The sequence below is a fragment of the Arachis hypogaea genome, chromosome 13, assembly GCF_003086295.3.
Source record: "Arachis hypogaea cultivar Tifrunner chromosome 13, arahy.Tifrunner.gnm2.J5K5, whole genome shotgun sequence".
Classification (NCBI taxonomy): Eukaryota; Viridiplantae; Streptophyta; class Magnoliopsida; order Fabales; family Fabaceae; genus Arachis; species Arachis hypogaea.
The window spans coordinates 12,210,879-12,235,812 of record NC_092048.1 but is presented as its reverse complement, the minus strand read 5'-3'; the positions used below and the strand labels follow the sequence as shown (position 1 = coordinate 12,235,812).

The window sequence follows — 24,934 nt, the reverse complement described above, 5'->3', positions numbered from 1 at the left end:
AGCCATGGGAGCACTTTCAGTCTTATCTTGTTGCAGCCTCTCTTCTTCTTGCACATAGTGAGATATAAGCTCATTTACGAACTGAGTATCCTTCAGAGTGTTATAACTCACTTTGAATTGCCCAAAGTGTGCAGGAAGGGAGATCAAAATGAAATGCACGAGTAAGTCTTCAGACAACTCTAACTTTAATACTTTCAATTTTGAAGCAAGATGAGACATTTCTATAATGTACTCCCTTATATTCCTTTTACTTTTATACCTCATGGAGATAAGTTTACTCAAAATACTACTTGCCTCCGCCTTTTCATTCTTAGTAAAGAATTTTTCATTATCTTTCAGGAACTGTTTGGCATCTTTATTCTCAGTAATTGAGCCCCGAAACACCTCAGAAATTGAGTGTTTCATGATTATAATGCTCATTTGATTAGATCTCTCCCACTTCTCTATTTTAACCTCATTGAGATTTTCTAGAGTGGAAGTGGGTTTCTCCTCTCGAAGAGCTATATCCAGATCCATATAACCGAGGACAATCTCCACGGTATCCTTCTAAACCTTAAAGTTTGAACTATTCAGTATAGGAATATTATTATTGTGTAGAAACATTGGCAGTTGAAGCCATAGTTTCTTTATTAGAACAAAAAATAAGCATGTAGTAAATATTAGTTAAATAATGGGGAAAAAAATTCATGTTGAGATATCTAGAGCAATATTAATTTTTAATCTTTGGATAGAAAAATTAACTGTAAGTGATACTCTCACTGCAGTAATAAAAAATTGTCAAAATTTCTGTCACACATTAAGCTTTTCTTTGGACCGACTAAATGCAAACATGAAAACTTAAACTTCACAACCTATTTATTACCGCATATATTTTCTATTAATTGGCCAAACAATAACCTTCCTTTGGGCCGATTATTGACCGTATAATTAATAGAAAATAAACAAAAGTGTGCAATATTTATTATTTGACCAAACAATAAACTTCCTTTGGGTCGATTATTGTCTACATAAATAATAAGCATTATTTTATTCTTAATTAGTTACCCAAACATGTATTTACCATCAATATGTGTATATAATTTGGCTAAATATAGACCTTCTTTTGGGCTGACCAATATTTGCATGAATTACATATTACCATATTCCTAATGTTTTAAATAAATCAATTTTCACAAAAGAGGCTACTTTGGCAGCATAATATTCAATCAATTTATTCCAAAACCAAATTTTTATAAAATAGGTGGGTATAATAATCCAAATTGTTACTAGTTTTCTTATGTAACAATTAAAAAATATATTTAAATTGCAAAAGGAATTAAATTTTAATGGCGCATTTTTCAGACCTTAAAGAAAAAAAAACGTGATTATAACTGTGCAACAAATTCAAGTGCCAAAAAATTTTTGATACGTTAAGGTTAGAATCAATCATTAACGTAATCAATCCGTTAAGGGCTCTGATACCACTTGTTGGAATAAATTATTTTATTAACCCAGATCATCCATATTGAATCACCAAAAATATATCATAATGCGGAAGCGTACCTTTACTCATAGAAATCAGAAATTGATGGAAGGATTTGGATCTTGTGGTTCTTTCGATCTTCCTCAACCAAAACCTTCTGTATCCCTAGGACTGAATTGTAACTCTTCTGGTGGGGAAAGAGCGACAAAAGCTGCTTTGATATATGTTGGGGACCAAAACCCTAAAGGCACTATTTATATTTGAGCATGTCACCCATTAAACCATAAAGCCAAAATAAAAATAGTATCTAAAGTCCAAAAGATAATATATCTAAAATCTAAAAGATAATTATCTAAAGAACAAAAGATGATATATGGTTTTATTCTCATTTAATTCCAAATCAAAAGTAATAATGACTTATTCAATTTAGCATTTAAAACAATAAATGAGATCACCATTATATAAGTCATTTAATTTGAAATAGCATAATTTGTGATTATAATTAATATATGTATTTTCCACAAACAAATTAAGAAATTAAAATAATTTCCTAACAGCTTTCACTCCGTATTTATAGTGTGCACCTGATTAGTTTGGAAAAATATCTCTAACGGATACTGTTTTTGCTGAAGTTGGCCGGTGTATAGCTTGTCTGATGATGAATGTCTTCAAGTTTCTCGTCGAAATGAGTTATATGTCGGTAAGGAGAGAACAAAGGGGTGGGTACCTGCAAAAAACACTCCGACGCTCAAGTCAGTAAATATTTAACAGGTATAAGAATTCTATGATTATATAATGTTAAACATCAAATAGAACTTATCATTTGTGTCCTTATAATAATTCTATGAATATAGAATGTAAGACATGAAATAGAACTTATCATGTGTTCTTGAGATTAGATATACAAGGTTCCTTTTATAGGCATAAAATTGATTAATGATATTCATCTTATGACCGTTTGGTCATTAAGATGGAAATAATGGTCATTAAATCGGTAATAAAGTTGTTGGTTACAAGCAAATAATGAATGATAATTAAGGACGAACTATGACTCATAATGCACAATAAAGACCAAGCTATAAGGTGACGGTTCACAGCCCCAAGCTTTGTCTGCCGATCATATGATCCAGGCTAAGCTTAGAAAATAAAATGAGTTATAATTCGGTTAAAAAATAAGTGAATAACGATATGGTGAACCCCCAAGTTTTGTCGGGTTATTATGTTGGCACTTATTCAAGAAATAGTTGACTGGTAAGAGTCATTCAATTAAGATAGTTGTTTGGGAATATTTTTTCGCTTGAGAACTTTTTTTTATGACATGCGTATAGCATTTGATTGTATGTGAATTAAAAAGTTCAAAAATAGATATCCATTGACGGAATCAATTGTATGATCCGAGGATATAATGATTAATTGTCTTGAAAATTTTGCCGACCCACAACAACTTATTGAGAATTTCTCGCTCAAAGCAATTAGTTATTGAATATTTATAATTTATATTGAAGGTCATATATGACATGAATAAGATAAATTGAAAAAATAAACATGTATAAAATCGCAACATATATTGACTAATATATATTGTAAAAGTACAAAAGTTCAAAGTAGAAAGATATATCTTAAAAGCTGATAATTGTAGAGAAGAGAAGACAACATATAAATGTCATACATACCAAATATGAATTACTTAATTTTATTTGTTAATATTATAACTTTATTTCATAAAATCTACATTAACTTATTAATATAGCAATAAAATAATTAGTCATTTAATAATATAATAAATCTTGTTTAGCTATAAAGTATATTCTCTGTGCAAAAATAGCAAATTTGTATGTTTTTAACTATTTTTTGCTTAACTTTCTGCATTAAACAAATAATAACATAAAATCTAATAGCATAAAGTGAATAGTATAATAGTTATATACAATTGATTTTTTATGGAATCTAATTTTAAAATTTGAACTCATCATTACTGTTATTTAATTGTATAAATGAAATCATCAAGTAATAATAAGATAATATATGATGAATAAAATATATAATTTTATTTGTGTAAGTAGAAAACTTTGAAAAAATTAGCAAAATTGATAGGCAAGTTTGTACTCAAATTGATTGAAAATGGAGTTTCTTTTTTCTTAGATTGATTGAAAGTCGAATTTGTTTTCGAATTGGTTAAAAGCCGAGTTTGTTCTCGGATCGGTTAAAAGCCGAGTTTGTTCTCGGATTAATTCATTGATCGATTATGACGTGTGAAATATTATGATACGTAAAAGTGAAACAATTCGAATGTATAAAGTACATACTTTATAAAAAGTTATGATAGATTAAAATTTGATAAAAAGGTATTAAATAAAATCTTAAACAAGATTGTTGAAATTGGTTCAAAAATTTAAATATAAATCATGTTTTATGAACCTGGGGGAGTAGGAATTATTTTACTCGTCCCCACAGACGGCGCCAATTGTTTTTGCTGAGGTTGGCCGGTGTATAGCTCGTCCGTCGATGAATGTCTTCAAGTTTTTCGTCGAGAAGAGTTATATGTCGGTAAGGAGAGAACAAGGGGGTGAGTACCTGCAAAAGACATTCCGACATATAGAATGTTAAACATGAAATAGAATTTATCATGTGTTCTTGAAATTAGATATAAAAGATTCTTTTTAGAGGTATAGAATTGATTAATGATATTCATGTTATGACCATTTGGTCATTAAGATGGAAATGATGCTCATTAAGTCGTTAATGAAAGTATCAGTTACAAGTAAAGAATGAATAATAATTAAAGTCAAATTATGATTCATAATGCACAATAAAAACCGAACTATAAGGTGACAGATCATATATACTAACTGTTGTCAATTCTGATGAGATATAATTTGACTATGGGATTATCATATAGCACTACAATGTCCCCAAAGAGATGTGTAACAGTTGGACAGTAACAGATAGACTTGTAATTCGTTCTTTGAAATATTTAACTAATTAGGTAGTAAAAAAAAGTAATATCCATTTGGATCTTTTTTTTTTATACTCAAAGTGGCCAAATGCCCAAAGAAAACAAAAACTAGCTAGCAATCAATCTAAAGTCTAAACAATCTTATCCCTATACAATCAGCAAGAAGATGAGGCATTAGAATAGGTGGATGATGCATAAAACCAAAGAGACTAGCATCCTTTTCATGGCCAAGTTTGGCAAAGGCATTATCATAGTAGTTCGCCACTCTAAAAATATGTCTAATTTGAACTCTTCTCAATCTTATTAGCAATTCCTTAATTGGACGAACTAGAGAATATCCAACATGTTGCTCAGTATTTTGCTTTCGAATCTGATTCAATTAGGGATGGCAAAAATTCCCGGCGGAGCGGGTACCCGTGGAGATTTACTCGTCGAAGAGCAGGTATGGAGGGTAATTTTTACTCGCGGGACGGGGGACGGGGCCCCGTATAATAAACGGGGCAGGACAGGGTAGATGTCCCCACCCCGTGGAGACCCGTTAAATCTCCGTTTATATGAAAAGACCAAAATGCCCTGATATATATATATATATATATATATATATATATATAAAATATGTTAGCCATTTGAACGTAACCCTAGCCATCACATTCCCCTATCCCTCAATCCCTGCTTGGCTACTTCAGACTTTAGAGAGACAGAGAGCGAGAACTGAACTGAGATTCTCGTCTCCACTCCTCCTCAAACCCTCAGCCCCTCCTGTCTCCTTCCTGCTGACTGCCGACTGCTGCCTTCCCCCCTCTGGTCCCTCAGCGCTGCCTCCCACCCCAGACCCCCTGAGTGGCTCGGTCACTCACTGAAGGTGTTGAGGCAGTCGAGCTCACCGTCGCGGGCTCGCAGCAGCATCATCTTCTTCTCCTGGTCGCAGCAGGCTCTGGAACGTCGTCGTCTTCTCCTGGTCGCAGTAGACTTGTCACCGGTCGTTATCTTCTGCTCTTCGCATCATCGGTCTTCACTGGTTTTCCTTCCCCTTTTCTTCGTGAGGTTCAAGGCAATCATCCCTGGTCTTTGCTGGTCTTCCATCCCCTTCTCTGAATTTAGATTTCTGAATTAGGGTAAGGAATTTTTGTGTTCTGAATTAATTAGATTCCGATTAATCTGAATTTCTGTGTTTTATATTTCTGAATTAGGTTGATATGAATTTGATTTCTGATTCTGATTAATATTTCTAAGTTAATATTGAGTTGATCTGAATTTAGGTTAATCTGATTCCGATTATGAATTTATGGTTTTGTAATTTATATTTCTGAGTTAGGTTGATATGATTTTGATTTCTGATTCTGATTTATATTTAGGGTTGATTTGATTCTGAATTTTTGAATTAGGGTAATTAGGTTCTAAGTTTTGAATTTTCTGATTTTGATTTCTAATTAGGGTTGATTTGATTCTGAATTTCTGATTTAGGGTAATTTTTAATTTATATTTTTTAATTATTGACTTGTTGATAACTCAATAAACAATTTTACACGGTTTTCATTCAATATTTGAATTATGGAATTGATAAGTTTAACAGTCGCGCTGATATACTTTTAGATTTCATGGAATTCTGAGATTCGATATATGTAGAGGCTTATTTGCCAATTTCATTTCCCTTCATTGATAATTTGAGTACATTTAATGTCTAATGTAGGTCATAAAAACTGCGTCTCAGTGTGGAATTTTGGTTTGAAGGAGGATGGCAATTTCATGGATCAGACTAAAAGTCAAAACTTGGACTCAAATTCTTAATCCGCATTGTACCAACTACCAATGAGGAAAACAAAACCCCTTTGGTTTTGGGGAGCCAATGATAAAAATGGTTCATTGTCTGATTCATTGGACAAAAGCACGATCCAATCGAAGTTTTGCGTACATAATCTTAATTTTTTTCAATTTTTTTTATTTTTTTTAATTTTTATTAATTTTTACAAAAATCTGCGGATATCCGCGGAGACCCAGGTCCCCGACGGATACGGGGTCCCTGTTACCCATCATGGGGACGGGACGGGGACGGGGATAGATATTGGGGGCGGGCGGCGGGGGGCATGTCCCCGCCCCCATGAGGACCCGTTGCCATCCCTAGATTCAATAATCAAGTTAGGGATTCTCATCTCCACCACGAGCTTAGTTCCCGCATAGAAGCCCCGCAACTCCTCCATAATAATCGTGCACGTTCCGATATTAATATAAAACTTAGAGATGAAGTTGCCCTCTGGGTCACACTCCCTTATCTCCTGGCTGAATCATCGCCCATCAACATTGACCTTAATCCTATTCTTCTAGAAGTGTCCATCCTATCAGCTCTTCTAGTAAGTCTAAGAACTTTATTACTATGATCTGTTAGATTGAGAGACGAGTGATAGTTATTTGCTAGTTTGTTGATCAACTAAGCCACTTAGTTATTCCAAATGTTGTGATTGTTGAAAATAAGATCATTTCAATATTTTGACCTTTTTAAAGTCAATTTGTTCGATATTTCTTCAAAATAACCACTACAAAAAAAGTCTATCAGCACACTTTTTTCTTGCCACGCTTTTTCGAGGGTGGCCACTGATATGAGATTTGGTTACGCTTTTTTTTGCTATGCTTAAAAAGCGTGGCCATAGAGGAAAATTGGCACGCTTTTACGAGGGTGGCCATTTATTTGAAATTTGGCCACGCTTTTTTACTGTCACGCTTGAAAAGCATGGCCATAAAGAGAAATTGGCAAGCTTTTACGAGGGTGGCCACTGATTAAAAATTTGGCCACCCTTTTTTTTGTCACGCTTAAAAAGCGTGGCCATAGAGGGCAACCGGCACACTTGAAAAGCGTGGCTATACCGTGTTTATTTTGGCACCATAAAAAAATGTGTCGATAGAGTTCCCTCCCCTAAAATTTAGTTTCCCACCTATTTTTCCCACACTTAACCTTTTTTTTCTAAGTTATCGAATTTAACGCTAAAAATTATAACAACAACACACACTAGCTTTACATTGTTACCAAATTCACTTTTAACTAAAAAAAATAACAACAACACACTAACTAAAAATAATGAAACCCTAAAAATTCACTTTCAAACCCTAAAAGCTAAGGCGCCGTCAGCTTCATCTTCTTAAACCCAGCCTTCGTCGTTCATCCATCTTCATCATCATCTTCATCACTGCCCTTCCTCGCACCCAACCTTCATCCCCTTCATCTCCTTCATCGTTGTGTTAGCCAAGATCGCAACCCTTCGCGCTTAAGATCGCAACCCTTGCTGTTTTGCTTGTTGTCCTTCTCACCGTTCTAGTCGCGGTTCTGCTCGCTTCTCTGTCATGGTTCTGCTTGCCGTGCTGCTCAAAGGTTAGTGCTCAGTTGTGCTCCATCTTCGTTTTTTTAAAATGCTCCATTTAGAAATCAATCAAGAAAATTGGATGATTAATGGAATGTTTTTTGTTGTTAACTTTTTATTGAATTGATTAGTGATTAGCTCTTGCTGTGCTGCTGTTTTAATTTGTAAAATAGATGATTATTGAATGTTTTCTGCTGTTTTATTGATTAGTGATGAGCTCTTACTGTTTTAATTTGTAATCAAGAAAATTGGATGATTATTGAATAATGTTTTTTGCTGTTTTATTGAATTGATTAGTGGTTAGCTCTTAATTTTTATTGAATGATTTCTGCTGTTTTCTGCTGTTTTAACTAATGTGCAATATTAGAAAATAGCAAAATAGCGACTTTGATTCCACTCGTTGCCGATAGCTCAAAAAGCATGGCGAAAAGCTATCGACACGCTTTTTTTGCACTTTTCGACGCGCTTTTAAAGCGTGGCAGAAAGATTATTTTCTTGTGGTAAACTAATCCTTTAATTTTGGAAATATGATTTTCATTAATTCTCAATCAAGTTTTCGTCTCACAATTATTAGTGTAATATTGACGAGAAGAGTAATATCATTTTAGTGTTGTAATGAATTGTTGGTATGATTATATTTAAGAATTTAAAAATAGTTGGTATCATATAACTTGATTGATGTAAAAATGGAATTTGTGTAAGTTATAAGATTATGTTTTTTTTTTTCAAAGGTAGAATTTTATTTTATGGAAATTAAGATTTGGGTGTATGGTAGATCACATACAAGATTAAAAAAGAAAAATTTCAGCAAAGAAATATCTAGATCAGAAAACAACATTGAAAGAAAAAAGAAAGATTAAAATTAATAATTCTTCTTTAGACATCTCTAATCATCTTCAAATTTCTCAATCAAGCAAGCACGCTTGAAACTCTGATTCACTTTTTCTGGTTCGTTTAAGAACACAAGCCTTGTCAAAAGCTTCACCTTTAAATATGAATCCGTTGCGAGCCTTCCATATCTTCTACATCAGGTTTGCTACTTCTCTCAATTTCTTCGATCAATTTCTGCTTCGTTTCAGCTTCTCAGTTAACGCCATCCACAATTGCCAAATTAAACTTTTTGGTCCGTTTGGCTTCCAAGGCTCCAATTTCAAATCTGAGCCAAGTAGACCATGATTGACCACAACTAATCATTTAATATTGGACCTTTTCTTTCATCACGTTACATCTTTGATAGGTTGGAGGGTATTCTAATTCTTGCATAGAGTTGTTGATTTACCGACAACCTCTTGTGCATTACTTTTTAGAGGAAGACTCTTATTTTTGGAATAGCCTGAAGCCACAGTGTAGCAACCTCTTTTTCCCTTGGTCAGGTAACCGAATCATCTCTTTCTCCAATTTCAATTTGTAAAATATTATGTGCAATATCTATACTGAATTGTTCTATTATTGGTTGCTGCTTTTATTGTTTGTTTTCATTTAGGAGTTGATTAATCTAATTAGTTGCGAACCAGTAGGAATTAACATCTTAGTAGATAATGCTTATTGATTTTTGATTCAAGAGTCCTCTATTATCCTCATTGAATGCACATTCCCAATTCTCCATTTGATTCCTTTTTCCGAAAGCTTCCTCCCCTCCAATAAACTCCTCCAATTCCATAAGGGGTTATTTTCAATTTTTGCTTGTAAGAAGTCAAAGTATAAAAAATATTTTCTCTTATAGACTTGATGAATTAACGAGTTAGACTTTGTCTATAATCGATATCCTTGCTTACCTAACATTGCTAAATTGAAGATTCTGATATCTTTGAAGTTTAGCCCTCCTTAATGCTTTGGTTTACAAAAGGCACTCCATTTAACCCAATACATATTCTTCTCCGCTTTTCTTTATTCCCACCCGAATTACATTATCATCTGGTGAATCTCCTCTAAGAGTATCTTCGAAAGTATGAAGCAACTAAGTATGTAAATAGAAATAGTTGTCGCTACCGCTTTAATGAGTACCTCCCTACCACTCATCGATAATAAGGCTCATTTTCATTGTTGGAGCTTGTTAGAAACCTTATCTTTAACATAAATAAAAGTGATTTTATTAGATCTATTAATCACTTCGGATAGTTCAAGGTATTTATCCTAATTACCGACATGAGAAGCCTATAGAATTGAAGCTAGGTGCATGCAGTCTAGATTTCATAGGAATGTTGTAGTTAAAAAACACATAAAATTTGTTTAGATTGACCACTTAACCACTAATTAGTGGATATGTATGTATCACATTCATTAAATTGTGGCACGCATCCTCCGAGGCTCTATTATATAGGATAGAATCATCTGCAAAGAAAAGATGACTACTAGTAGGACATCTGCGAGTTAGTCTCAAACTCACAACTTTGTCTTTGTTCTCCTCTGTGAAGAAAATAGGACAGACCCTTTGTACAAACAAAAAATAAATAAGAAAAGAGACGATCGCCTTGGCGCAATCTTCTACATAACTTAAAGAAATCACGAGGTTGTCCATTCACAGTAACAGAATACGAGACCATGATCACACACTCCTTTAATCAGTCCACCCACTTCTGACAGAAACTCATATTCTTTAAAATAGCCTATATGAAATTTCATTCCACCATATCATACGTTTTATTCATATCTAACTCCAAAACAAATTTTTGTTCATCAGATCTTTTGTTCTTTAGAAAATGCATAAACTCATGCGCGATAAGAATATTATCACTTAGGAGTCCTCTTTTAATAAATGTATTTTGATTAGCACTTATGACAATTTTATTACGCTCTGTAACCTGTGAACTAGAATTTTTGACACAATTTTATAGAAGACGCTGTTGAAGTTGATTTGTCTTATTTTTTTTAATGCTATTATTGTTAGACATTTTTGGAATTAAGCAAATATTAGTATATAAGATTATGTTGAGTATTTTATCAATGATAAATTATATTAAGTTTTCCTGAGGTTAAACAATATTATACACGATTTTTTAATTCATAAAATCATATATTAAAAGTTTGTTTAAATGTTATTAAGATGTTAAAAAAAATTAAAAACTCATATAAACAAATCCTAACATTAAAGCATATAACATTCATGAGGGATTATTTTCAATTTCTCCAAAACCTTCCTCTTCACCAATAAACTCCTCCAATTCCATGAGGGGTTATTTTCAATTTCTGAATATAAGAAGTCAGAGTATCGAAAATATTTATTCTTACAGATTCAATGAATTAATGAGTTAGATTTTGTCCATAGTTGCCATCCTTCCTTATCTAACATTACTAAATTGAAGCTCTGATATCTTTAAAGTTTAGCCTTCCTTGATGCTTTGGTTTACAAATGGCACTCCATGTAACTCAATACATGTTCTTCTCCACTTATTTTGTCCCCACCAGAATTGCATTATCATCTGGGGAATCTCCTGCAAGAGTATCTCTGAAAGTTTGAAGCAACTAAGTGTGTAAATAGAAATAGTTGTCGCTACCACTTTAATGAATACCTCCCTACCACTCATCGATAATAAAGCTCGTTTTCCATTGTTGGAGCGTGTTAGAAACTTTATCTTTGACATAATTAAAAGAGATTCTCTTGGATCTGTTAATCGGTGGCCCAAGGTATCTGTCCTGATACCGACATGAGAAACCTGTAAAATTGAAGTTAGGTGCGTGCTGTCTAGATTTCATAGGAATGTTGTAGCTAAAAAACACATAAAATTTGGCTAGATTGACCACTTTACCATTAATTAGTGAAAATGTATGTATCAGATTCATTAAATTGTGGCACACATCCTCCGAGACTCTATTAAATAGGATAGAATCATCTGCAAAGAAAAGATGACTAATAGTAGGACATCTGCGAGTTAGTCTCAAACTCACAACTTTGTGTCTCTGTTCTCCTCTGTGGAGCAAATAGGACAGACCCTTTGCACAAACAAAAAATAAATAGGAAAAGAGAGAATTGTCTTGGCGCAATCCTCTACATAGCTTAAAGAAATCATGAGGTTGTCCATTCAGAGTAACAGAATACGAGATCATGCTCACGCACTCTTTTAACCAGTCCACTCACTACTTCTGACAGAAACCCATCTTCTTTAAAATAGCCTATATAAAATTTCATTCTACCATATAATACGTCTTATTCATATATAACATCAAAGCAAATTCTTGTTCACCAAATCGTTTGTTCTTAAGGAAATGCATAAACTAATGTGCGATAGGAATATTATAACTTATAAATCTCCTTTTAATGAATGTATTTTAATTAGCACTTATGATAGTCTTATTACGTTCTGTAACTTGTGAACTAGAATTTTTGACACAATTTTATAGAAGACGCTGTTGAAGTTGATTAGTCTTATTTTTTTAATCCTATTATTGTCAAACATTTTTGGAATTAATCAAATATTAATATATAAGATTATGTTGAGTATTTTATCAATGATAAATTATATTAAGTTTTCCCGAGGTTAAACAATATTACACACGTTTTTTTTAAATTCATTAAATTATATATTAAAAGTTTGTTTAGATATTATTAAATTGTTAAAAAAAATTTAAAACACATATAAAAAAATCCTAACATTAAAGCATATAACATTTTTGAGGGGTTATTTTCAATTTCTCCAAGACCTTCCTCTTCTCCAATAAACTCCTCCAATTCCATGAGGGATTATTTTCAATTTCTGTATGTAGGAACTCAGAGTATCGAAAATATTTATTCTTACAGATTTAGTGAATTAATGAGTTAGATTTTATCCGTAGTTGCCATCCTTCCTTATCTAACATTACTAAATTGAAGGCTCTGATATCTTTAAAGTTTAGCCTTCCTTGATGCTTTGGTTTACAAATGGCACTCCATGTAACTCAATACATGTTCTTCTCTACTTATTTTTGTCCCCACCAGAACTGCATTATCATCTAGTGAATCTCCTCCAAGAGTATCTCCGAAAGTTTGAAGCAACTAAGTGTGTAAATAGAAATAGTTGTCGCTATCGCTTTAATGAATGCCTCCCTACCACTCATCGATAATAAAGGTCGTTTTCCATTGTTGGAGCATGTTAGAAACCTTATCTTTGACATAATTAAAACAGATTCTCTTGGATCTGTTAATCACTTCGGGTAGCCCAAGGTATCTGTCCTGATATCGATGTGAGAAACCTGTAAAATTGAAGCTAGGTGCCTGATGTCTGAATTTCATAGGAATGTTGTTGCTAAAAAACACATAAAATTTGGCTAGATTGACCACTTGACAACTAATTAGTGAAAATGTATGTATCAGATTCATTAAATTGTGGCATACATCCTCCGAGACTCTATTAAATAGGATAGAATCATCTGCAAAGAAAAGATTACTAATAGTAGGACATCTGCGAGTTAGTCTCAAACTCACAACTTTGTGTCTCTGTTATCCTCTATGGAGCAAATAGGACAAACCCTTTGCACAAACAAAAAATAAATAGGAAAAGAGAGGATTGTCTTGGCACAATCCTCTGGATAGCTTAAAGAAATCATGAGGTTGTCCATCAGAATACGTGATCGTGCTCGTACACTCTTTTAACCAGTCCACTCACTACTTCTGACAGAAACCCATCTTCTTTAAAATAGCCTATATAAAATTTCATTCTACCATATAATACATTTTATTCATATCTAACATCAAAGCAAATTCTTGTTCACCAAATCTCATGTTCTTGAGGAAATGCATAAACTCATGTGCGATTTTTTTTTTAAATTCATAAAATCATATATTAAAAGTTTGTTTAGATGTTATTAAGTTGTTAAAAAAAATTAAAAACTCATATAAACAAATCCTAACATTAAAGCATATAACATTCATGAGGGGTTATTTTCAATTTCTCCAAAACCTTCCTCTTCACCAATAAACTCCTCCAATTCCATGAGGGGTTATTTTCAATTTCTGAATGTAAGAAGTCAGAGTATCGAAAATATTTATTCTTACAGATTCAATGAATTAATGAGTTAGATTTTGTCCGTAGTTGCCATCCTTTCTTATCTAACATTACTAAATTGAAGGCTCTGATATCTTTAAAGTTTAGCCTTCCTTGATGTTTTGGTTTACAAATGGCACTCTATGTAACTCAATACATGTACTTCTCCACTTTTTTTTGTCCCCACCAGAATTACATTATCATCTGGTGAATCTCCTGCAAGAGTATCTCCGAAAGTTTGAAGCATCTAAGTGTGTAAATAGAAATAGTTGTCGCTACCGCTTTAATGAATACCTCCTACCACTCATCGATAATAAAGCTCGTTTTCCATTGTTAGAGCGTGTTAGAAACCTTATCTTTGACATGATTAAAAGAGATTCTCTTGGATCTATTAATCACTTCGGGTAGCCCAAGGTATCTGTCCTGATACCGACGTGAAAAACCTATAAAATTGAAGCTAGGTGCGTCCTGTTTAGATTTCATAGGAATGTTGTAGCTAAAAAACACATAAAATTTGGCTAGATTCACCACTTGACCACTAATTAGTGATAATGTATGTATCAGATTCATTAAATTGTGGCACACATCCTCCGAGACTCTATTAAATAGGATAGAATCATCTGCAAAGAAAAGATGACTAATAGTAGGACATCTGCTAGTTAGTCTCAAACTCACAACTTTGTGTCTTTGTTCTCCTCTTTGGAGCAAATAGGATAGACCCTTTGCACAAACAAAAAATAAATAGGAAAAGAGAGGATCGTCTTGGCGCAATTCTCTACATAGCTTAAAGAAATCATGAGGTTGTCCATTCACAGTAACAGAATACGAGATCCTGCTCACACACTCTTTTAACTAGTCCACTCACTACTTCTGACAGAAACCCATCTTCTTTAAAATAGCCTGTATAAAATTTTATTCTACCATATCATACGTTTTATTCATATCAAACATCAAAGCAAATACTTGTTCACCAAATCTCTTGTTCTTGAGGAAATGCATAAACTCATGTGCGATTTTTTTTTTTTTAAAATTCATAAAATCATATATTAAAAGTTTGTTTAGAGGTTATTAAGTTGTTAAAAAAATTAAAAACTCATATAAACAAATCCTAACATTAAAGCATATAACATTCATGAGGGGTTATTTTCAATTTCTCCAAAACCTTCCTCTTCACCAATAAACTGCTCCAATTCCATGAGGGGTTATTTTCAATTTCTGAATGTAAGAAGTCAGAGTATCGAAAATATTTATTCTTACAGATTCAATGAATTAATGAGTTAGATTTTGTCCGTAGTTGTCATCCTTCCTTATCTAACATTACTAAATTGAAGGCTCTGATATCTTTAAAGTTTAGCTTTCCTTGATGCTTTGGTTTACAAATGGCACTCCATGTAACTCAATACATGTTCTTCTCCACTTATTTTTGTCCCCACCAGAATTGCATTATCATCTGGTGAATCTCCTGCAAGAGTATCTCCGAAAGTTTGAAGCAACTAATTATGTAAATAGAAATAGTTGTCGCTACCGCTTTAATGAATACCTCCCTACCACTCATCGATAATAAAGCTCGTTTTCTATAGTTGGAGCGTGTTAGAAACTTTATCTTTGACATAATTAAAAGAGATTCTCTTGGATCTGTTAATCGGTAGCCCAAGGTATCTGTCCTGATACCGACGTGAGAAACCTGTAAAATTGAAGTTAGGTGCGTGCTGTCTAGATTTCATAGGAATGTTGTAGCTAAAAAACACATAAAATTTGGCTAGATTGACCACTTTACCACTAATTAGTGAAAATGTATGTATCAGATTCATTAAATTGTGGCACACATCCTCCGAGACTCTATTAAATAGGATATAATCATCTGCAAAAAAAAGATGACTAATAGTAGGACATCTGCGAGTTAGTATCAAACTCACAACTTTGTGTCTCTGTTCTCCTCTGTGGAGCAAATAGGACAGACCCTTTGCACAAACAAAAAATAAATAGGAAAAGAGAGAATTGTCTTGGCGCAATCCTCTACATAGCTTAAAGAAATCATGAGGTTGTCCATTCAGAGTAACAGAATACGAGATCATGCTTACGCACTCTTTTAACCAGTCCACTCACTACTTCTGACAGAAACCTATCTTCTTTAAAATAGCTTATATAAAATTTCATTCTACCATATAATACGTCTTATTCATATATAACATCAAAGCAAATTCTTGTTCACCAAATCTCTTGTTCTTGAGGAAATGCATAAACTAATGTGCGATAAGAATATTATAACTTATAAATCTCCTTTTAATGAATGTATTTTGATTAGCACTTATGATAGTCTTATTACGCTCTGTAACTTGTGAACTAGAATTTTTGACACAATTTTATAGAAGACTCTGTTGAAGTTGATTACTCTTATTTTTTTAATCCTATTATTGTCAGACATTTTTGGAATTAATCAAATATTAATATATAAGATTATGTTGAGTATTTTATCAATGATAAATTATATTAAGTTTTCCTGAGGTTAAACAATATTATACACGAGTTTTTTTTAAATTCATAAAATCATATATTAAAAGTTTGTTTAGATGTTATTAAGTTGTTAAAAAAAATTTAAAACACATATAAACAAATCCTAACATTAAAGCATATAACATTCGTGAGGGGTTATTTTCAATTTCTCCAAGACCTTCCTCTTCTCTAATAAACTCCTCCAATTCCATGAGGGATTATTTTCAATTTCTGTATGTAGGAATTTAGAGTATCAAAAATATTTATTCTTACAGATTTAGTGAATTAATGAGTTAGATTTTATCCGTAGTTGCCATCCTTCCTTATCTAACATTACTAAATTGAAGGCTCTGATATCTTTAAAGTTTAGCCTTCCTTGATGCTTTGGTTTACAAATGGCATTCCATGTAACTCAATACATGTTCTTCTCTACTTATTTTTGTCCCCGCCAGAATTGCATTATCATCTGGTGAATCTCCTCTAAGAGTATCTCCGAAAGTTTGAAGCAACTAAGTGTGTAAATAGAAATAGTTGTCGCTATCGCTTTAATGAATGCCTCCCTACCACTCATCGATAATAAAGGTCGTTTTCCATTGTTGGAGCATGTTAGAAACCTTATCTTTGACATAATTAAAAGAGATTCTCTTGGATCTGTTAATAACTTCGGGTAGCCCAAGGTATATGTCTTGATATCGATGTGAGAAACCTGTAAAATTGAAGTTAGGTGCCTGATGTCTGAATTTCATAGGAATGTTGTTGCTAAAAAACACATAAAATTTGGCTAGATTGACCACTTGACCACTAATTAGTGAAAATGTATGTATCAGATTCATTAAATTGTGGCATACATCCTCCGAGACTCTATTAAATAAGATAGAATCATCTGGAAAGAAAAGATTACTAATAGTAGGACATCTGCAAATTAGTCTCAAACTCACAACTTTGTGTCTCTGTTATCCTCTATGGAGCAAATAGGACAAACCCTTTGCACAAACAAAAAATAAATAGGAAAAGAGAGGATTCTCTTGGCACAATCCTCTGCATAGCTTAAAGAAATCATGAGGTTTTCCATCAGAATACGTGATCGTGCTCATACACTCTTTTAACCAGTCCACTCACTACTTCTGACAGAAACCCATCTTCTTTAAAATAGCCTATATAAAATTTCATTCTACCATATAATACGTTTTTTTCATATCCAACATCAAAGCAAATTCTTGTTCTCCAAATCTCATGTTCTTGAGGAAATGCATAAACTCATGTGCGATTTTTTTTTTAAATTCATAAAATCATATATTAAAAGTTTGTTTAGATGTTATTAAGTTGTTAAAAAAAATCAAAAACTCATATAAACAAATCCTAACATTAAAGCATATAACATTCATGAGGGGTTATTTTCAATTTCTCCAAAACCTTCCTCTTCACCAATAAACTCCTCCAATTCCATGAGGGGTTATTTTCAATTTCTGAATGTAAGAAGTCAGAGTATCGAAAATATTTATTCTTACAGATTCAATGAATTAATGAGTTAGATTTTGTCCGTAGTTGCCATCCTTCCTTATCTAACATTACTAAATTGAAGGCTCTGATATCTTTAAAGTTTAGCCTTCCTTGATGCTTTGGTTTACAAATGGCACTCTATGTAACTCAATACATGTACTTCTCCGCTTTTTTTTGTCCCCACCAAAATTGCATTATCATATGGTGAATCTCTTGCAAGAGTATCTCCGAAAGTTTGAAGCATCTAAGTGTGTAAATAGAAATAGTTGTCGCTACCGTTTTAATGAATACCCCTACCACTCATCGATAATAAAGCTCGTTTTCCATTGTTCGAGCGTGTTAGAAACCTTATCTTTGACATGATTAAAAGAGATTCTCTTGGATCTGTTAACCACTTCGGGTAGCCCAAGGTATCTGTCCTGATACCGATGTGAGAAACCTGTAAAATTGAAGCTAGGTGCGTCCTATCTAGATTTCATAGGAATGTTGTAGCTAAAAAACACATAAAATTTGGCTAGATTCACCACTTGACCACTAATTAGTGATAATGTATGTATTAGATTCATTAAATTGTGGCACACATCCTCCGAGACTCTATTAAATAGGATAGAATCATCTGCAAAGAAAAGATGACTAATAGTAGGACATCTGCTAGTTAGTCTCAAACTCACAACTTTGTGTCTTTGTTCTCCTCTTTGGAGCAAATAGGATAGACCCTTTGCACAAACAAAAAATAAATAGGAAAAGAGAGGATCGTCTTGGCGCAATTCTCTACATAGCTTAAAGAAATCATGAGGTTGTCCATTCACAGTAACAGAATACGAGATCGTGCTCACACACTCTTTTAACTAGTCCACTCACTACTTCTGACAGAAACCCATCTTCTTTAAAATAGCCTATATAAAATTTCATTCTACCATATCATACGTTTTATTCATATCAAACATCAAAACAAATACTTGTTCACCAAATCTCTTGTTCTTGAGGAAATGCATAAACTCATGTGCGATTTTTTTTTAAATTCATAAAATCATATATTAAAAGTTTGTTTAGATGTTATTAAGTTGTTAAAAAAAAATAAAAACTCATATAAACAAATCCTAACATTAAAGCATATAACATTCATGAGGGGTTATTTTCAATTTCTCCAAAACCTTCCTCTTCATCAATAAACTCCTCCAATTCCATGAGGGGTTATTTTCAATTTCTGAATGTAAGAAGTCAGAGTATCGGAAATATTTATTCTTACAGATTCAATGAATTAATGAGTTAGATTTTATCCGTAGTTACCATCCTTCCTTATCTAACATTACTAAATTAAAGGCTCTGATATCTTTAAAGTTTAGCCTTCCTTGATGCTTTGGTTTACAAATGGCATTCCATGTAACTCAATATATGTTCTTATCCACTTATTTTTGTCCCCACCAGAATTGCATTATCATCTGGTGAATCTCCTGCAAGAGTATCTCCGAAAGTTTGAAGCAACTAAGTGTGTAAATAGAAATAGTTGTCGCTACCGCTTTAATAAATACCTCCTTACCACTCATCGGTAATAAAGCTCGTTTTCCATTGTTGGAGCGTGTTAGAAACTTTATCTTTGACATAATTAAAAGAGATTCTCTTGGATCTGTTAATCGGTGGCCCAAGGTATCTGTCCTGATACCGACATGAGAAACCTGTAAAATTGAAGTTAGGTGCGTGCTGTCTAGATTTCATAGGAATGTTGTAGCTAAAAAACACATAAAATTTGGCAAGATTGACCATTTTACCATTAATTAGTGAAAATGTATGTATCAGATTCATTAAATTGTGGCACACATCCTCCGAGACTCTATTAAATAGGATAGAATCATCTGCAAAGAAAAGATGACTAATAGTAGGACATCTGCGAGTTAGTCTCAAACTCACAACTTTGTGTCTCTGTTCTCCTCTGTGGAGCAAATAGGACAGACCCTTTGCACAAACAAAAAATAAATAGGAAAAGAGAGAATTGTCTTGGCGCAATCCTCTACATAGCTTAAAGAAATCATGAGGTTGTCCATTCAGAGTAACAAAATACGAGATCATGCTCACGCACTCTTTTAACCAGTCCACTCACTACTTCTGACAGAAACCCATCTTCTTTAAAATAGCTTATATAAAATTTCATTCTACCATATAATACGTCTTATTCATATCTAACATCAAAGCAAATTCTTGTTCACCAAATCTCTTGTTCTTGAGGAAATGCATAAACTAATGTGCGATAAGAATATTATAACTTATAAATCTCCTTTTAATGAATGTATTTTGATTAGCACTTATGATAGTCTTATTACGCTCTGTAACTTGTGAACTAGAATTTTTGACACAATTTTATAAAAGACGTTGTTGAAGTTGATTAGTCTTATATTTTTAATCCTATTATTGTCAGACATTTTTGGAATTAATCAAATATTAATATATAAGATTATGTTGAGTATTTTATCAATGATAAATTATATTAAGTTTTCCTGAGGTTAAACAATATTATACACGAGTTTTTTTTAAATTCATAAAATCATATATTAAAAGTTTGTTTAGATGTTATTAAGTTGTTAAAAAAAATTTAAAACATATATAAACAAATTCTAACATTAAAGCATATAACATTTGTGAGGGGTTATTTTCAATTTCTCCAAGACCTTCCTCTTCTCCAATAAACTCCTCCAATTCCATGAGGGGTTATTTTCAATTTCTTTATGTAGGAACTCAGAGTATCGAAAATATTTATTCTTACAGATTTAGTAAATTAATGAGTTAGATTTTATCCATAGTTGCCATCCTTCTTTATCTAACATTACTAAATTGAAGGCTCTGGTATCTTTAAAGTTTAGCCTTGCTTGATGCTTCGGTTTACAAATGGCACTCCATGTAACTCAATACATGTTCTTCTTCGCTTTTTTTTATCCCTACCAGAATTGCATTATCATTTGGTGAATCTCCTCCAAGAGTATCTCCGAAAGTTTGAAGCAACTAAGTGTGTAAATAGAAATAGTTATCGCTACCGCTTTAATGAATACCTCCCTACCACTCATCGATAATAAAGCTCGTTTTTCATTGTTTGAGCTTGTTAGAAATCTTATCTTTGACATAATTAAAAGAGATTTTCTTAGATCTGTTAATCACTTTGGGTAGCCCAAGGTATCTGTCCTGATTACCGACGTGAGAAACCTTTAAAATTGAAGCTAGGTGCGTGCTGTCTAGATTTCATAAGAATGTTGTAGCTAAAAAACATATAAAATTTGGCTAGATTGACCACTTGACCACTAATTAGTAAAAATGTACGTATCAGATTCATTAAATTGTGGCACACATCCTCCGAGACTCTATTAAATAGGATAGAATCATCTGCTAAGAAAAGATGACTAATAGTAGGACATCTGCGAGTTAGTCTCAAACTCACAATTTTGTGTCTCTGTTCTCCTCTGTGGAGCAAATAGGACAGACCCTTTGCACAAACAAAAAATAAATAGGAAAAGAAAGTATCGTCTTGTCGCAATCCTCTACATAGCTTAAAGAAATCATGAGGTTGTCCATTCACAGTAACAGAATAAGAGATCGTGCTCACACACTCTTTTAACGAGTCTACTCACTATTTCTGACAGAAACCCATCTTCTTTAAAATAACCTATATAAAATTTCATTCTACCATATCATACGTTTTATTCATATCTAACATCAAAGTAAATTCTTGATCACTAAATCTCTTATTCTTGAGAAAATGCATAAACTCATGTGCGATAAGAATATTATCACTTATAAATCTCCTTTTAATGAATGTATTTTGATTAGCACTTATGACCGTTCTATTATGCTCTGTGTAACCTGTGAACTAGAAATTTTGACACAATTTTATAAAAGATGCTATTAAAGTTGATTAGTCTTATTTTTTTAATGCTATTATTGTTAGATATTTTTTGAATTAAGCAAATATTAGTATATAAAATTATGTTGAGTATTTTATCAATGATAAATTATATTAAATTTTTCTAAAGTTAAACAATATTATACACGATTTTTTCTTTTTAAATTCATAAAATCATATATTAAAAGTTTGTTTAGATGTATGTTGTTAAAAAAAATTGAAAAGTCATATAAACAAATCCTAAAAGCATATAACATTCAACTTTTTTACGTCGTGGATAAAACATTCTATTAAGTGTTAACTTTCCTTGTAAATACATCATTTGGAGAGATTAAAATAAAGGTGGGTACTCCCATGAAGATATTATAATTGTCTTCATGTGATGATTTTTCTTTTTGACCCTTAGATGATGGAGTGTAGGGTTAGATTTTGATATGTTATAAAAGTGTTGTTTTTATTTGAAGTGTGGCCAAATCAATAAATCACACTTTTATACAAAGCATCTTCATAAAAAGATGTTTTTTGCATCTTCATTTGAGTAGCTCCCTAAAATAAATACATAAAGGAAAAGCAGTTTTCTACGTAAAGTCTTAAAAACTATTAAAAGTAAAAACAAGAAACACACATCAAAGACACTCTAAAGTCTAAAATCCTCTACTACCACTAAAATATTGCATATCACTCAGTCATTCGAAGACTGATTTCCTTTTTTCTGTTGAAATTCAAAAGGCCTTAGGCTCCCGAACGAGTCATCATCATCTTAAACTCCGCGAAACTCACGTTGCCATCGCCATCGGTATCGATGCTCTTTATCATGGCGGCGCACTCCTCCAAGGAGTGCTTCTCCCCAAGCCTCGTCATCATCGCCTGAAGCTCACTTGCCGATATCAGTCCGTTCCCATCGAGGTCGTACATATCAAACGCCTCGCGGATCTCTGCCTCCTCATCTTCGCAGCCGATGCGGCGGCGGAAGAACTCAGTGAATTCATGGAGGTCAATGTAGCCGTCCTTGTCCTTGTCGATGTCGTCCATCACGCGACAGATCTCACCCGGCGTGGTGGAGCAGCCGAGTTCAACCAACACTTCGCTGATCTCCGCCGCAGATAGCTTGCCGTCACCGTTCTTGTCGAATTTGCTAAAAATCTGTGCGACTTCGCCGTCGCTACTGTTTGCCATGGCGGAGAGATGAATCTGGGAGAAGGAGTGAGTCGGTGAGTGGAATTCGAGTATAATAGGGTTTTTGATTTTTTTTTGGCCCCCTTTTTATCGGATTCGAAGAATCAAAGAATGATTTTCTCTTTGGAGTGGTGCCTTCACAAAAAGGAAAATAGATAATTATCGAATCTTGTAAATTAATATATAAAATTAAATTAAAAATTTAGAATACATCAAGAAGGAAAATTTAGATTCTTCTGGATTTTGATATAAATTCACATGCTATTAACTTTAAGTAAAATTAATAGTTATAAATTATTAAATAAAAAATATATTAAATATTTAACCATTCTAAATGAGTTTTTACTTTATATCCTATCCATTATACAATTTAAAATAAAGATTCTTTAACTTCATTGGATTAGATTCTAAACAAAGATTCTTTAACTTCAATAGATTAGATTCTATTATATATTATTAAAATTTATTTTTTTCCGATTAATAGCATAGCTAATTTGGTATAATTTTAAAAGTGTTTTTAATTTAATTTGTTTGATTTATTTAAATATGATAATTATTTATTTATTTATTTATTTTAATTAAAATAAATATCAAATTATTTAATATTATATTTAACCACATTAACTATAACTAATTAATTAAATTAATTATTTAATTTGATTAAAATAATTGAATTAATTTGTTTTAATTGACATTAATTTTTTTGTCTTTGTATTTTGATTAATAATTTTTTAAACTATTATAATTATTTATTTATTTGATTGAATTAAAATAAATTTCAAATTATTTAATATTTTATTTGAATATATTAACAAAAACTAATCAATTATATTAATTATTAAAATAAATAATTTAATTTTGTTTAATTTACATTATTTTCTTATCTTATATATTTTGACCAATAATTTTTAAAAATATTATAATTATTAAATATTTTTTATTTATTTAACTTATTTTATTAAACTAAATAATTATAATTAATTTATTATCATATTAATTTTTGAATTATTGTTTACTAATTTTTTATTTTTTATTAATCTTAAATATTTTGTCATTTTGTGTAAGTTTGTAGGCATGGCTTTGTAAAACTATCTAACTATATGTATTATTTGCGTATGCGTGAAATTCTAAGGTGCGAATAAAAATTCCCATACATATTATTTATGGGATTATTAGTTACGGTACTACGATAATTTTTATAGATATATATTGATATATTTTACAATATAAACACTAATTATATATATTTTAATTTATTTTTAATGTCTTATATTTTAATATATATTTTATCTTAATCATTTTTATATATATTTAATATAGTAATAATTTTTTTATCTTATTAAAAATAAAAAAATTAATTTGTAATCAATTTTAATTGATAACAAAATTCACTCATTTATTTAATTAAATAAATATATAAAAAATTTAAATTTTATTATATATATACAATAATAATTTATTAATCAATCATAAATGTTTAAATAAAATAAACTTTGATCTATCATAAATTAATAATACTTGTATTGATGGATTAAAAAATATTATCAACCAATTAATAAGATATTTAAAAATTTCTCAACCACGAATAAATGTTTATATGAGTACACATGTCCGATAGTAATTCTCTCACTTTATGTACTGTTCTTTATTCCTTATACATGATGTTAATAAATTTAGGTAATTATTTTTGGTTCCTGAATTAGCTACCAAAATTTATAAATATATTATATGGACTAAATATTTATTTATTAATGAGTATATTTTTAACACAAACTAAAGTTAATTCATTAACTAAAATAAAGATGTACTCCGAAATTATATAAAATTTTAGTACTTGGTTATTAAAGAAAAAGTGGAAGTTAGCATATAGAATTTTAATGTTTTGTAATTAAGAATAAAAAACTAAAATTATGTTAATAATCATATTAACAATATTAATAATACTGTTACTAATAATAACAAAAACAATAATATATAATAGCAAGAATTATTATTATTATTATTATAACATTATAATTATTAGATGTCTAGAGCTATTGAGTAACATGTCTTATTATTATTATTATTATTATTATTATTATTATGCATGCCAATGCAACTCGACATGCAACGACGTTTTGCTCGAACTTTTAAATGAGACCAACGACACAAAAG

At 31.6% G+C, this 24,934-nt stretch overlaps 1 protein-coding gene across 1 annotated transcript; it reads right to left on the bottom strand.

Annotated features, from left to right (window-relative positions):
• Positions 1-22,031: 22,031 nt before the first annotated feature.
• Positions 22,032-23,007, bottom strand: LOC112737246 (calcium-binding allergen Ole e 8). Its single transcript, XM_025787051.3, has one exon. The coding sequence runs from the start codon at positions 22,778-22,780 to the stop codon at positions 22,337-22,339; it is 444 nt and encodes a 147-aa protein (XP_025642836.1). The 5' UTR covers positions 22,781-23,007; the 3' UTR covers positions 22,032-22,336.
• Positions 23,008-24,934: the final 1,927 nt, after the last annotated feature.

Coding starts and splice junctions, on each gene's coding strand:
- LOC112737246 (XM_025787051.3), bottom strand. CDS start 22,780: ATGGCAAACAGTAGCGACGGCGAAGTCGCACAGATTTTTAGCAAATTC.